The sequence below is a fragment of the Anser anser genome, assembly GCF_964211835.1.
Source record: "Anser anser genome assembly, chromosome: 3".
Classification (NCBI taxonomy): Eukaryota; Metazoa; Chordata; class Aves; order Anseriformes; family Anatidae; genus Anser; species Anser anser.
In genome coordinates, this window is record NC_139722.1 from 6218042 (window position 1) to 6232785 (window position 14744).

At 42.8% G+C, this 14744-nt stretch overlaps 2 protein-coding genes across 8 annotated transcripts in view; one reads left to right on the plus strand and one right to left on the minus strand.

The window, feature by feature from the left end:
- The window catches only part of CLIC5 (chloride intracellular channel 5), an 81963-nt gene extending 76810 nt beyond the window's left edge, over window positions 1-5153 (minus strand). For 2 of the 6 annotated variants that reach the window (XM_083831767.1, XM_083831768.1), the window contains exons 1-4: window positions 4763-5152; window positions 1535-1700; window positions 792-1030; window positions 2-114 (exon numbers count right to left, since the gene is read on the minus strand). The gene's annotated coding sequence lies outside the window, so the exon portion shown is untranslated. Of the gene's footprint in view, window position 1; window positions 115-791; window positions 1031-1332; window positions 1488-1534; window positions 2218-4762 lie in introns of those variants that run through there. The other 4 variants (XM_083831771.1, XM_083831769.1, XM_083831766.1 and 1 more) reach the window with 4 other exon arrangements.
- A 3059-nt stretch (window positions 5154-8212) lies between these two features.
- On the plus strand, window positions 8213-14624 carry ENPP4 (ectonucleotide pyrophosphatase/phosphodiesterase 4). Of its 2 annotated transcripts, XM_083831757.1 has the most exons (5): window positions 8213-8316; window positions 9097-9201; window positions 9713-10574; window positions 11482-11652; window positions 13880-14624. In XM_083831757.1, exons 3-5 carry the CDS (start codon window positions 9755-9757, stop codon window positions 14242-14244), a joined length of 1356 nt encoding a protein of 451 aa, XP_083687883.1. In that variant the 5' UTR covers window positions 8213-8316; window positions 9097-9201; window positions 9713-9754; the 3' UTR covers window positions 14245-14624. The 2 variants fall into 2 exon arrangements, with proteins under 2 accessions (XP_083687883.1, XP_083687884.1); XM_083831758.1 differs by lacking the exon at window positions 9097-9201 and having other exon boundaries at window positions 8227-8316.
- Window positions 14625-14744: the final 120 nt, after the last annotated feature.

The window sequence follows — 14744 nt, forward strand, 5'->3', positions numbered from 1 at the left end:
CCTCTGTCTAAATGTAGTCTGAATTGGGATTTTACGGGATTCTCTTTGTGCACAGCTCCCTACAGGAAGCTAGAGGCCCAAGAGCACTTTCCTGGACAAATCCAGTTCCCTTATCTGAAATATGAAAGTCCCAGTGACAGTGGAATTAGTGAAATCGTGCAGCAGATGAAAGAGAAATCCAGAGGAAAGAACTGCACAGAGGAGCAAGCTGTGGGACCTCCTGCACAGCAGCAAGGGAGTAAATACCTAAATGACAGGCTCTGAAAGATCTGCCACTAAACCTACAGTCATCCCTTTACGGATGGCAGACATACAACAGCACTGTCAGAGAGAGAAACTTTATGGAAAACCAGAAACCTGCTGTGTCATATGAGTCTTCCAACAATTTGGGGCTCTCTAACCACTGACTCAAAGAATTAAACAGAATTATACCTCCAGCCTCTTCTGCTTCTCTTACTGATTCTTAGATCAGATGCTTTTAACCCAGCATTAGCATGCAAAATTCAAGTTGTAACTCAAGGGAAGACAAACAGCAAAGAAGGAAAACAGCTCCTCAAAGTTGTCAGTGAGGCAAAAAACTTTATTTTAGTAATAACCTTACAGACCTTTGAGGTTGTAGCACTCTTCTCCATGTTTAGCTCAGAGCTTAGAAAGTGCTGCCCCAGAAAACTGTTCCAGTTCATAAATCTACAATTTTTCCTGCATCTTTTGTTTTCGGTACAGTCTACAGTTTGTCACTATAGTAAAGAGATGTGAAGTGAAAGAAAGCTAGGAAAAATCAAAGAACTTACTAGGAACCTATAACTTTTTTTCAATAAATATTTTTTGCTTTTAAGAAAGCACTCATATTTCTTCACATTTTATAGAAATCCACTTGTATTTCCATCTGTATCTGGTCAAAGTCTTCTGAGCATGGCCTCGATAAGTGACTCCTACTGATTTTCAAAGCTTTCTCACACAGGGCACTTTCAGGGTTAAACATTCTGGGATCATAAAAATTCCCTCCTTAATCAGTCGTGATGGAAAATCACTTGAGGAAGAAAAGGATAAGGACACACCCATAACTCCTTAGGAGCAAAACAAAGAGCAAAGGACAGTTGTGTGGTATTACAATGAACGACTTTTTTTTTTTTCCTCCACAAAGACATTAGCAGGATGCAGCAGCACCTGCTGGAGGGTATAAAATATCACAGGTAAAATATATAATAAAAGAGTAACATACGAGTATTATATTTTAAAAAAATGGAGTTGGTGTTGATTTCATTAGTCAAAAACATGAGCTAGCCACGTTCTCTTTTTCCCTGCGTCCCCACCAAGAGCAAAGGAAAATACCACGCAGCTCCAAGGTCCCAGACTTCACTCTTGTGCCAGAGATAATGTCCCACAGGGAGCACAGCCACCAGCCAGAATTTACACAGGTGAAAACCAGGTGTGTTTCAGATCGCATTATATGAACCCGCTGCTGGTTTACAACCCTTACATTTCATCTGCAGGGAAGACAGAAAGAATTTTAGTGCCACAATTTGGAAGTTACCTGATTACGAAGGTGATTGAAACGGAGGTGCCTGCACTGTGAGCTAGGACGCCTCTAGCGTTGTGGCCTGCTCTCCTGCGCGCTGCTCCCTCCGGTCCCCAGCCAAAAAGGTCTTCATCTCCAGCAAAGGAGTAGGGCAGAGCAGCAGTGAAAAGGGACCTCTCTCCTGCAGGGAAGTGAGAGGAAGGAGGGCGTATGAGGCAAATGATTCTGCACTCTGCAGAGGCAAGAGAGCAGAAAAAATCTCAGCACGTTGCACTCCATTCTCCATTGAAAAATGAAGCCCTCCGGGCACCCGTCCCAGCCCCACAACCACCAGAATGGAAGATTACAAAGAAGAGAGATCACCAATTTCATCCTTCCCCCAAATTCCTTTGGTCCCAAATCTAGAGGGTGTTAAATTAACGTGATACTTAGCATAGCAATAATTTCTGCTTTTAGTTCCGTAATTCAAATTGTCACTTACCACTCACTACGTGTGTCATCAGTGAGCCACCCGATAACACTGGTCACTTGCTTTGCAAAAATAGAAATAACCACGTAAACCATAAGCAGCAAAGCTCATATAAGGATGGAGAACGTGAGCAACAACAGTATTTGTTTTCAAGCTTTGTTTTGTTTTGTTTTTCACTTTATGACTGAATTTCTTTTGTCTTTTTCACTCTAGCTTTATTCTTTTTAAAAGAAGAAACAGCATTAACATGATTCTGATCATAACTTTCAGTTAGCGTACATAAGACGCAAGTCACTGTCAACCGGTAAAATCTAGCAGGTCTCATTTTTAGAAACTTTGGTTTTGCTAAGCTTACTTGTCTGTTGTTCAGCATCTAGATTAAGTTCATTGCTGATTCCTTCTATAACGCAATGGTAGAATGAATGATGTCAGAAGATGAAGTGCATTCTGGCAATGGTCTTTAGTACTGCAAATCCTCAGTCACCTGAGCTCCCTAAAACAGCAGTCTTTTAGACAGCAAGCTTGGAATTCACCTACATTTGGGAGCACAACAGTGGGCATCAAAACTCACATTAGGAACCTAGATTCACTCTGCAGAGATACAGAGAGCTCAGTTCAAAAACCCAAACACACACAGACATTTCTTAGTATTTAAGCTGTTTGCTTAGACCATCTTCATTTTATCCCAGGGATAAACTATATCTCTGACAGACTTAGAATAGCATGTTAAAATCAGAAGCTACTGAAGCTACTACTGAAACTGTATCTGCTCACCTTGTAATCCTAACAGAAATAACCACCTCCAGCTTTGGCTTATTTGAAAATGTCAAGCTGAAGACCAGCTTATACCGAAATTCCTGCACTGCTAGAGTCAGTTATCGGTCACCTCCAGAGCAGAAGGGAATGATGTGAAGAAGGAACAGTAAGAACAACATCAGACCCCTCGACACCATACCTCCCATTTTCTGATAGATTAATAATTAAAGGCAAAAAGCAACATTACACTGTCTAATTAAATTCCCAGTACAACAAGAATTTTACCTGGGTACCCCTTTATTTAAGCCACTAACTTGTACGTCTTTTAGACATGCCATCGTACCACCATAGTACTGGAAGCTTCAAGAGATGCCCCATCCATCAGTTCCACGAGTAGCTCCACTAATTATTAGACCTGCTTAGGAACAGCACTCTGCTTCCACTGGAGTTTCTCAGGAAGTCACCTCCAGCTGGCTCCCACTACAATTTCACGCTTTAGTTACCGAGTCCTTCAGTTTTATTGTCTCTCTGTGAAGGTACTTACACAGTCTAAGCAAGAACCTACAAATCTTTCTTGATAACCTAAGCAAACTGAGATGTCTTTGCTTGCTTTAAAGTATCTTCTTCCGGCCATAAGAGGGGCAAGACAATGGAATAAAACAAAACACGCACAGTTGCTGGAAACTGCTGGACCCAAACTGGATGATGGTAAACGATGCTTTTTAATGTCAGTAGGAACAGAGGGATCTTAGCATCCAAAGAGTAAGGGCCCTTTGCACTTGACAGCACTCACTGCAAAACTCATGAGTATTCCTGGCCATTCAGGACACCGGTTTTCCAAAAAAACACCATTTATGACAGCTCTAACATTCCCACAGCTTTGCAACATGCAGTCCAATACATTATCACAGCTACACTGTGGGTTCTGGGAGGAAGATTGTTTACAGTTTACAGACATATTACACTAAAATCACAATAAAATCATACCACTTCATTCTGACTCCTGACCGCACTGAATACTTGGATGAAAACACCACCAATTAAACTTTCTAAGGACATTTCCAGTCCCATGTTATTCTTAAGTCATCAGCACCTCATCTCTTTACAGTTCCCAAAATGTAATGTTTTATTCACTACTGATTTTACACTGAACAACGCGAGGCAAAGACCTTTAGGTAGCTTTCAAATCTTAGGAAGTCTCCATGCAGGGTACTTTTCTACTTTGGATCCATGCTCTCTACAAGAATGAGAGCCACAAGATCCTGCACCAGTTATTCCAAGAGCCATTAACACTCATGGAGGTGTATGGCAGGAACAGACTGTGAAAAACAGGTCCAAGCACCTTCAGCTCTCCACAATTTTTGGGTATGGGTTGGTTCAAAAGGACGAACAAGGCTATTCAGTATGGCATTGTTCTCCTCCAGCATTGGGATGGTCACCTTTGGATGTCCAAGAAGATCACAGAGATGATTGTGGAGGACAAGAAGTTGCACAGAAAATGTAGCTGTATTTTATGTGCACATAGAGTTAGTTCATCGTGTGAAACTTACTTCATTTCAGTTTCATTTTAACTGTTGATATGTGCAGCTATAGCAGTATCTCTATTCTATTTAAGATACAGGAAGAAAACAGAAAAAAAAAACATTTCAGAAGATAGAGGACTGGTAGAAGCCTTGGATCATTGCATGTTTTTTTATACGAGTCAACATGTCCTTGAAGGAGACCTCCAGAAATCCATTTGCTGCTCAATTACCTGGATTCTGTGATTACCTCACTGTATTAATGGTCATTTACCTTCACCCAGATTTTTCTTTGCTACTAATACTGTACAACAGACCTATTTAAAGCCAACACACCAACAAATTTAACTCTGCATAAAACAGACACTTCTCCACGAGAAACTGGACAAACAATACAAAATTATTTTGCACCAGACACTCAACTTTCACGTTATAAACAGATTTTCATTGTTAAAAATAACAGGCCTTGCCATTGTCAACAGACATTTTTCAACTTACCTGCTGCAGGGCCTAAACAATTATTACTGATTCAGATGCTCCAAAACCCTGAATTTTGGCCTTTCAGTTCCTTTTATAAAGCTTTGTCTGGTTTGTCCTCCAACTCCACAGTTAGAAATTCCATTAGAATACCTGACCGCCTAAAAATATTGATGTTTCATTTGCCCAAAGCAACTGCTCCAAGGAAAACAGCTTTGTTTGCCTTTAAAATCTGGCATTATTTCAACATCCCTGTTTACCTCTGAAACTAAGCACCCATAGGAAGCCCAGCAACCAGGCTTTAAGCTTTTATACAGCGGAGGCTCTAGTGACTAAAGTAGAGAAGGCAGTGACACCACACTGCTCTGTATCACCCCACCACACAGCCTCAGGGATACCATTCCATAGACAGTCTGAGAAACTGTGCGGTTAGGAGCTTCATTTTGTTTATAGTCTCCATATACAACCTATTCTTCAGATGAAATAGGCACTAGAAGCTGAGAGTCTAATAAACTTTAACAGCTGTTAGTCGCTTCGTCAGCTTTTATGGTTTTATGAAATGTCTTCACGATTTTCTTCATCTCCGCTATATAAAGTGCATCAAAATGCTAAAAGTAATTGATTTAAAAAGCTACTCAGCAAGCTGAGTAAATCAGCAAAAACTGATCATGGAGATTTGTCATGGATAAAACTGAGGGGAAAAATAGAAAAATACAGGAAAATGCTTCTCTTTCAATATTCAACTTCAGTTATTTTAACTGGAAGTAATGAAAATGCCCTGCATTTTCTTAAAAAATGAAGACAAGTACACAAACTATTCATGTGCAACATGACGTTTCCACCTGAATAAAAAGGAGTTGCTTTCCCTCCACACCACTACCAATAGGAGAATATGGTTGCCCATCTGGAAATCAAATATTTTACTAAACCTAACCAAAGACTGAGAATATTTTGTAGTTGCCTACCCTTTACTTCCTGTCATTCAGTAAATTCCACAAAGACAAACAAATGTGTATCATGGTTTTCAAGCTGCAACCGCTCAGCTCCACTACAGCAGCAAAAAGCTGCCATCTGAAGCATCTGGCAGGATTTAGTACCATCTAGTGCTGAGAACTACAGTCTGTAGACAAACGTGGGGTGAAATACAGTACGGAGAGGGATTAAGGTGATGAAAGGTAACCATCTTGGTAGTTCCCAGTTTTACTTCTTTTAATATAACTATATACATAACTAATCCAATTCCTGTAGGCACTGTACACAGAACTGAGACCTGCATTAAATGTGAGACGTGTTGGCTAGCACATTTCAGAAGCGCACAGTTGGTAAGGTACACTGCCTTTATGATGTGTCAAATTGGACACATTACAGGTGAATACTGTACATAGGTTTCAAAGGGTAAACAGAGATTACTCACACCTTTGAGGACTGAATAGCTGAGTAAGTATGTTGCTGAACTAGGTCAACAAATGACCCTTGATGATTATGTCTGTATCTCTCAATAAAGTTGGTAACAAGACCTGAGTCATAATTATACAAAATTGAATCAAAACTAGACAAATTAAAAAATTGCATGTTATGTATTCCCTAGACCTTTAATTCACTCACACAATAATTTTTTAGAAGCAAATGCAGTACAGTAATTGATAAAGGATATTGCCCTTTCCCACGTGATCGTGTGCATATTGACAGAGCTGCATTAGCATAGCTAAAAAAAAACAACCCACACCACAACCTTGACTTGAACTTTACATCTGAATTGCAAGAAGTCTTAACTGGCTCACTGTTTACCTTTTTTTTTTTTTCTTCTTTTTTCTTTTTAAACAATCCTGTGCTTTGCCACACTTAATACATTCCATGAATCAAGGTGAATCAGAGAGGCATGTCACCTTGTCCAGCAGTTTTCTCCTGGCACCTGTAAATCAACAGCCTCAACTTTAAAAGCATGCCACAGCTGGCACCCAGAGGTAGCATATCCTGTTGAACTCATACATATGTGAAAGCCATTGGGAAGAAACAAGCTGAAACGTATGCAGCATTCAGGATAAACAGGCTAGCAGGGCAAACAGCATGCAGTTTAGATCCTCTGCTTAAGTCTGCTATGAAGCTATAGACGTCTTTTTTTTTTTTTTTGATGAAATTGGAAACGGAGTTATGATTTCTGCTGTATTCTGTTAAAGGACACATTTTCCCTCTCTCTACACGGAGATGATTTCATTGTTATTCAGCACCAGTAACTTAACAGGTTTTGCAGAATTACTAATCACTTCTCATAACAAAAAGGTTAACCGACAAAATGCAAACTGCTTGCCTGAACTTAGGAGGCAAACTGACCAGAACCCAGAACAGGCCTGAACACATCACACCGCACGCTGCCTTCTTACCAGCAGCCCTGGCGTGCACAGCACTTACATCCAGTAATGCTTTCATTATGCATGCATTCTGGGTTTTAGGGTAAAAAGGTGTTGTCACGAGAGCACGATGAGGTCATGCAGAGACAAGCGCATGAACAGCCAGCTCTCTGAGCTGTGTGACGGAAAGGGAGAGGCAATGGAGGAGAGCAGAGATCTGCAGCTGCACTGATGACCCCACAGCCCGGGGGTTGCTGCAGCACCCTGGGATAATGCCAGACTGCTGACGGCCAAGCACCCCACCCCAACCCACTGCATCCCACCTCATGGGCACTCCAGCCCAGGGTGACAATGAACGCCGTGGCCCCCCAGTCACCACAGCCGCCTGCTGCAGCTCCCCTCAGCCCCGTAGCTCTTTACAGCTCCCCTCAGCCTCACTCCCCTCAGTTCTCCTCAGCCCCGCTCGCCTCAGTTCTCAGCTTCCCTCAGCCCCTCCAGCCCTTAGCAGCTCCCCTCAGTTCCCCCAGCACCATTCCTCTCAGCAACCCCAGCTCTCGACTTCCCTCAGCCCTGCTCCCCCCAGCCCCTATCAGCCCCCCCAGCCCCACTTCCCTCAGTTCCCCCAGCCCCATTCCCCTCAGTGCCCCTCAGCCTTGCTCCCCCCAGCCCCTACCAGCTCCCGTTCAGTATAGGATCCCAGAGCCGTTAGGGTTGGAAGACACCTCCAGGATCACCTGCTCCAACCATCCCCCTACCACCAATGTCACCCACTGAACCATGTCCCTAAGCACCACGTCCAACCTCTCCTTGAACACTCCCAGGGACGGTGACTCCACCACCTCCCTGGGCCACCCGTCCCAGTGCCTGACTGCTCTTTCTGAGAAGAAATGTCTCCTCATTTCCAACCTGAACCTCCCAGTACCTCCCAGTAGCCCCCAGTACCCCTCCCAGTAGCCCCCCGCCCCTACCACCCCCCCAGCCCTATCCCCTTCGCCTCATCCCCCCCCATTCCTCCCTCCCTCCCCGCGTCCCGCCCACCCCTCCTCCACCAATCACAGCCGCCCCCAGCGGGCTCCCCGACCAATCGCAGCCCTCCCCGGCGCTCCGCCGCTCTCCCCCCCTCCCCCCCCCCGCCGATGGCTGCCGTTTGCCCCTCCCCTCCCCGGCCCCTTCCCCTTCCCTTCCCCGGCCGCCGCCGTTCCGCGACCGCTCGGCGGGCACCGCACGGTGGGCTCGGGGCGAAACCGCCGGGGGAGGCTCCGGGGGGAGTGGTGAAGGGGGTCTGGGGGTCGTTGAGGAGGAATTTGGGGGCGTTTGGGTGGGATCCGGGGTGTTCGGGGGCTGTCCCCCAAAAATAGCGGGGTGCCCCTGAGCTGGCGGTGCTGGGTCGGAGGGGCTCTTCCCCCGGTGTTGGGGGAAATTTTGGGGGGCCGGTGGGCCCAGGGGTGGCCTCAGGGCCCTGCGGCACCTTCTGGCTGCTGGGGGTGCGGGGGAGGTAGGGCTGGTGGGGTGTTGTGGCAAAGAGTGGGGTCAGGCAGCGCCGGGGGCACAGCAGGGGTAGGACAGGAGATGTGTGGTAGGGTTAACCCAAAATATTTCCATCCGTCTGTCCCTGGAGGATCTAACATCGCTGTGGTTAGAAAGTTCTGCGCTTTTCCTCCTCAGATCAACCTGGTTTCTGCAAATGCCATAAAGGAGCAAACTGCGGGAGCGGGGCTCGCCTTGGGAGCAAGGCAATCTCACATCTCTTGTTAATAATCCCAAATTTCCTCCTTCTTTAACACCCTATAAAATAATCCTGCATCTCCCCGACCCAAGCACCCATCGCATGAAAGAAGTTCGAGCATGTCCTTTCTGCTGCCAGCGTCTTCTGATTTAAATGGATAATGAAAAATCTCATAAATTATACCCTCTATCCATACTGACCTTTAATTCCTTGATAAGAAATAACTTCCCTCACTGCAGAGGTTACTAATGATGATTTTTTTTTTTTGCTCTTTATTTTAGAGAGACATATGACACACAAAGAGCAGGTTGAAATGCTGTTACGGTCGATGTAGAGCAGCTCAGAAGGAAAACAGAAGAGTAGCTCCTGGCAGTTCCCTGTATTGAGTAAGCAGTAAATCAGTCGGAGTGTTGAAAGGCTTAAAAGCCTTCCAGCAACTCCAGATGGTAGGAAAGGGGGGATGAAAAAGGAAATGGATCTCTGGGCTGAGCACTGATGTGTGAACGGGAGTCCTGAATGTGGAGCCAAAGTTGTTTAGTGCCTGTGCTCGAACGGGAGAAAAATACAGGTTGTTTGTCTTGGAGTGCAGAATAGTAATAAGGGAGACAAAATGGTGAAATAACTGCTTAAAAAAAAGAGAAAACGAGAAAACAGTTCTTTCATTTAGTCTGCAATGAGAAATGTCTCGCTGCTCGTTTGTTTTGATACGTGAGGAGCTATGGCAATATATGGAAACTTCTGAAGTCAGCAGGGAAACTTTCTGTTGGCCTCAGTGGTTGTTTATACCAGTTGTTCTGCAGTTAACCTCTACGAGGAAGGTGTGCGTGATGTATGGCTAGTTCAACTGGTTCCAGCGCGCTTATTTTGAACCGTGTCTTGTCTTTTTACATTTTTCAGGTGCATCTGCTTAATTGCTGGAAATATTTGGAAGCATCAACAATGAGCTTGCTGCTAACCTTGCTTCTGTCTGGAATAGTCACCTGTCGTGGTCACCCCAGTGATTCAGTGCCCAGGTTACTCTTAGTGTCCTTTGATGGCTTCAGGGCTGATTACTTGGAAACCTATCATCTTCCTCACCTTCAGGAGTTCATTGAGGATGGTGTGCTTGTAAAACAAGTTACAAATGCTTTTATCACCAAGACTTTCCCAAACCATTACAGCATAGTGACAGGTTTATATGAAGAAAGCCACGGCATTGTGGCTAACGACATGTATGATGCGGATACCAAGAAAAAGTTTTCGCAGTTCAATGATTCGGATCCCTTCTGGTGGAATGAGGCGGTTCCAATTTGGGTAACAAATCAACAGCAGGGAAATGGGACGAGTGCTGCTGCAATGTGGCCTGGTACTGATGTAAAAATTAACAATACGACCCCCCACTTCTTTATGAAGTATAATTTTTCAGTAACATTCAAGGAAAGAGTGGAGAAAATCGTTACGTGGCTGAACAGCTCTGATCCAGTAGTCAATTTTGCTACATTATACTGGGAAGAACCAGATGTAAGCGGGCACAAGTATGGACCGAACGATACTGAGAACATGCGCAAAGTATTAGAACAAGTGGATAATCATGTTGGTTTCCTTAAGAGTAAACTGAAAGCCTCAGGTTTGTGGGACACTGTTAATGTCATCATAACGAGTGATCATGGGATGGCCACGTGTTCTCCAAAGAAGCTGATTGTCCTGGATGGCTGTCTTGATCGCAGTAACTATATTCTCATCGACAAGAGTCCAGTTGCTGCAGTGCTGCCAAAAAAGAGTATGTGGTAGTTTTTGTTTTTTTAAGTTGTATATTGAGGGTTTTTTTTGTTTTTTAAGTCTTATGTTGAGATTTAAATCTTGCTTACCTTCAGGTCTTGTGCAGGACAAGTGTACCTAATACTGCATGACTTGGACGTAATTTAATGGAAAAGCAAAAAAAAAAAAGTGTCTGTTTAGAAGTTACTTTGCTTTAGTAATCAGTGGGATGAGGAGCACTGGGTCAAATTGCCTATGCAATTAGGCACGCAGAGTGCCTGCTCCCTTGTTGCTCATGGATTCTATAAGGTTGCAATTCATAGTGAGCATGAAATAAACCGTCGGGTTTATTCAGAATAAAATATCTCGTTGTTGAGACTTCCAACTAAAAATCTAAAACCAACTTTGGTTGCTTTACAGCTTCCGTTTCTGTGACTGAAACTTGAGTTTTCATACTGTGAATTTGTTTTCTGTATCTCAGGGTAGTCACTAACAGGTGTGACTCATGACGCTGCCGGTCTTCTCAGTTTCCTCAGCTGTGGCCAGACCGAAGCAATTATAGCAAACAACATGATTTATAGATTAGCAAAAAGTTTATTTTCACTGCTTTGGCTAAAATATTGGCTACTTTGGTGTGTGATTGCTTTCTCTTGATTTCTCTGCTTGAATTTGGCACCCACTCCCCACCTCTCCAGAAACACAGAGTTGAATTTTAGGTTCTAGACACAAAGTGCCTGACTTTAAATGGGAGCAAGTTGTGAAATCCACCTTGATACATTTCACTAGGGACATGGAACAATCATTTACTCTCTGCATTTTAAAAAATAGTAGTTTGGGGGGAAAAAGAGATCTAGCTTTAATGACAGATAATTGCGTTATGCAGGACATAATTTCCAATTGTTTCATATGCATTTTTTTTTTCTTGACAGATAAAAAATATGTATACAACTTACTGAAAAAATGCAGTAGTCATATGAAAGCATATCTCAAAGAGGAGATTCCAGAACGATTTCATTATCAGCATAATAAGAGAATTCAACCCATAATCCTGGTTGCAGATGAAGGCTGGACAATTGTGCAAAATGAGTCTCTTTTAAAATGTAAGTATCATTTCCTCGTTTTTGCTCTTTGTGGCTTGCATTGGTGAAGTGTTTGGGTTATTCCAGCAATCTGTAGCGGGTCCTAGCTTGCGAGTAGAGTCTTCACACTGTGCATCTTTAGGACCATCTCAGGCAATGTTTTCCAGAACATTCTCAGCCTCAACCTGGAGTGTTTTAACAGATGAGGATTATAGGGGATGTTCTGTTGGCTCCAACACTTTGCTAAGTTCAACTTAATGGCCTGAGATACGCTTTGCTGCCTAACTTGCCTAAGGTAACTCTAAGTCTTTATCTTAAGCTTTGACCAGCATGTGGTTTAAATGCTTATGCATAAAACCATACATATAAGGAATGTAAATGAGGAAACATTTAATGTTACTGTACACACATTAGGGAACAAAATAAATGGGAGGAAATCTTAGAAATAATAGAAGCTCAACAATAATGGTCAAAGAAGCCAGAATTCTTCCTGTCAGGAAGATACCAAATAGCATGTTGTAAAAACAAGTGACAGATGTTACTTCACACAATGCATTCGTAAGCTATGCCATTTCTTCCTGCTTTAATAATAATAATATATATATATATATATATGGGTTCAGAAAGCAATTGGACAAATTTTTGGAAGAGAAATCCATTAATAGAAATGAAATAAAAAGGTACCAATTTCCAGGGAGTTTCTAAGCAGCTGAGAGCTGCTGTTGCATGGTTCCCAGGCTATCTGTTATGACTGCTGTCAGGACAGGGTGCTGGGTGGTGTAAACTCCCAGTTTCATCCAGCTTGTCTGCCCTTTGCACATTTAAGTCCAAATTTTCTCATAATTTGTACAGAAGTACTGTTTATGATGTAAGACATGCTTGTATTTGAATTTCCCCCAAAGTTTGCTGCAATCATCTTCAAACTGACAACATTTAGCCCCTTAAAGTGCTAACAGAACTCTTTGTTTTTCACGGTTAGGTTCAATGTAATGTACCTAAAAATAGTTAATAACTGTATATTTAGAAATAACAGTACTGTGTTGGTTGAAATGAGTCACTTTTCAAAAGAATTTTGCTAGCCACAGCTTTCTAGAAGCAAGAAGGGGATGTTTTAGCCTAAATGGCAATGTAAGTGTTTATTGTCCTCATGGACAAAGTGGCAGCATAATGATTGGCAAGTGTACTGATACCAACACTGTTCTAGTACACGTGAGTCCTCCTGCAACAGCACTGTTCAAAATGAGCAAATAGCGGAAGGAAAAAATCTAATCAAATCTCATTAGATTAGATCTAATCTAATCGCAAGCGAGAAATGGTGCAGTTGTGTCTTCATAATAACAAACACAATGGTACAAAACGTTAAAAAGGAATGTTGAAAGTATACCAAAGTGGTAAGTGTGACTTCAAGCAGTAGGACTCGTGACATTGCAGATCAGAAACGTTTTAGTGAAGTGGTTAAGGAGACAATTCTGGGGGCAGATTTACTAAACTGATACTAAGAAATGAACTATAAACCGAAACGCAGTAACTCAAACTCTGTGCTATGAGAAATTTTTGGCATCTAGAACACATTCATTAGGCGTGTTACTAGGAAATTGGACTGGCTGCTTTTTACCTGTTTATATTTCACAAAATGTCGCAGTATTTCTTAAAAATCTACCAAATGCCTAAGTACTGGTGACCTTGTAGCCACAAAGTTCTGTTGTGTGTCTGTCACAGGCATCACGATCCTTTGGCTGTTTTTGCTGTTGATTATGTAGGGATTTGTTTGGGTACCTAATCTGATAAGCATGATCTAAGAGTACTTTAATATGCACAAACTGAACACCGTCAAGGGGAAAATGTTCGAGTTTTTATGAGACAGGTGCTTTTTAAGGGGAACTCTCTCTCCAAAATCCAAGAAATGCAAGCTTGCATTCCAGCTACTGACTTGTGGAGTGGCAACACCCTTTTCAACTTCAGCATGAGGAGTGTGAGGGGGGGAAACTGGAAGTGTCAGTGAGCAAAAAGAAAAGAGATTAACTGGGGGAGGTGGGGAAGGAACGTGGCTGAAGGCTGGTATGGGAAAAGACTGCTGGGGAGCCAGGAAGAGGGAAGGAACTCTGGTTTCCTTCAGCGTTTGATCCAAGGGCTGCGTTTAGTTTTTGCATCAGTCCTTGGTTAAAATACGTGCCTTTTGGGGGTGGGGGGAGTACTTGATATGCAAACAGCAACTGTGATGTTAACTCTTGACTTTGCCTTTCTCCAGTAGGTGACCATGGCTATGACAACGCTCTCCCAAGCATGCATCCATTCCTGGCTGCTCGAGGGCCTGCTTTTCATCGGGGTTACAAGCAGAGCACAATGAACAACGTTGATATTTACCCAATGATGTGCCACATCCTGGGACTGACCCCACAGCCGCACAATGGCACTTTCAGTAACACCAAGTGCTTGCTCACTGACCAGTGGTGCATAAATCTCCCCGAAGCTATTGGGATAGTTATTGGGGCTTTTATGGCACTGACTACTTTCACCTGCATTATAATAATCTCAAAGAACAGAGTAGCTCCTCCACGTCCGTTTTCCCGACTGCAGTTACAGTCTGACGATGATGATCCTTTAATTGGATAGCATGCAGAGAGCTGAGCCTCGCTTGCTTAATAGTGATTTCAGCAGGCGAGTTCAACATTGCACTGGACAGCATTCTTTGATGCACTTTAATGGTATCTGTGTAAAATACTGTACAGCCAGAACCTGCTAACTTGTTTGTGTGTGTTACTTGAATAGTAGTCCTGTAAAAAAAAAAAAAAAAATAGTATTTTCAGAAAGAAATACTGAACGGGTGGCTTTTTGCTGGAAGAGATGACTAAGAAAATAAAGATGTTTAATTTTTCATTCAAGACTTTGAATGCTTCTAAAATGAAATTCCAGACTGTGAACTAGACAAAATGAATTTTAACATTTGTAAGTGATAATTATTTTTGGTATTAAATTTAAATTAATGTTGATTTCTTTTGGTGTTCTTGTAGCTGTATTGGAGAGATGATCTTTTTTCTGAGAGTTAGAAGTTAGTTCAGTTTGGACGCTATCTTCTGATTCGTTCTTAAATCTGGGGAGAAAGGGTGGAGAGA

What these genes read in the sequence shown, in the direction of transcription:
- ENPP4 (XM_083831757.1), top strand. Translation starts at nt 9,755, where the DNA reads ATGAGCTTGCTGCTAACCTTGCTTCTGTCTGGAATAGTCACCTGTCGT. An exon ending in TGCAGTGCTGCCAAAAAAGA is followed by an intron (nt 10,575 to 11,481) that starts GTATGTGGTAGT and finishes TTTTCTTGACAG; the next exon opens with ATAAAAAATATGTATACAAC. An exon ending in AAATGAGTCTCTTTTAAAAT is followed by an intron (nt 11,653 to 13,879) that starts GTAAGTATCATT and finishes GCCTTTCTCCAG; the next exon opens with TAGGTGACCATGGCTATGAC.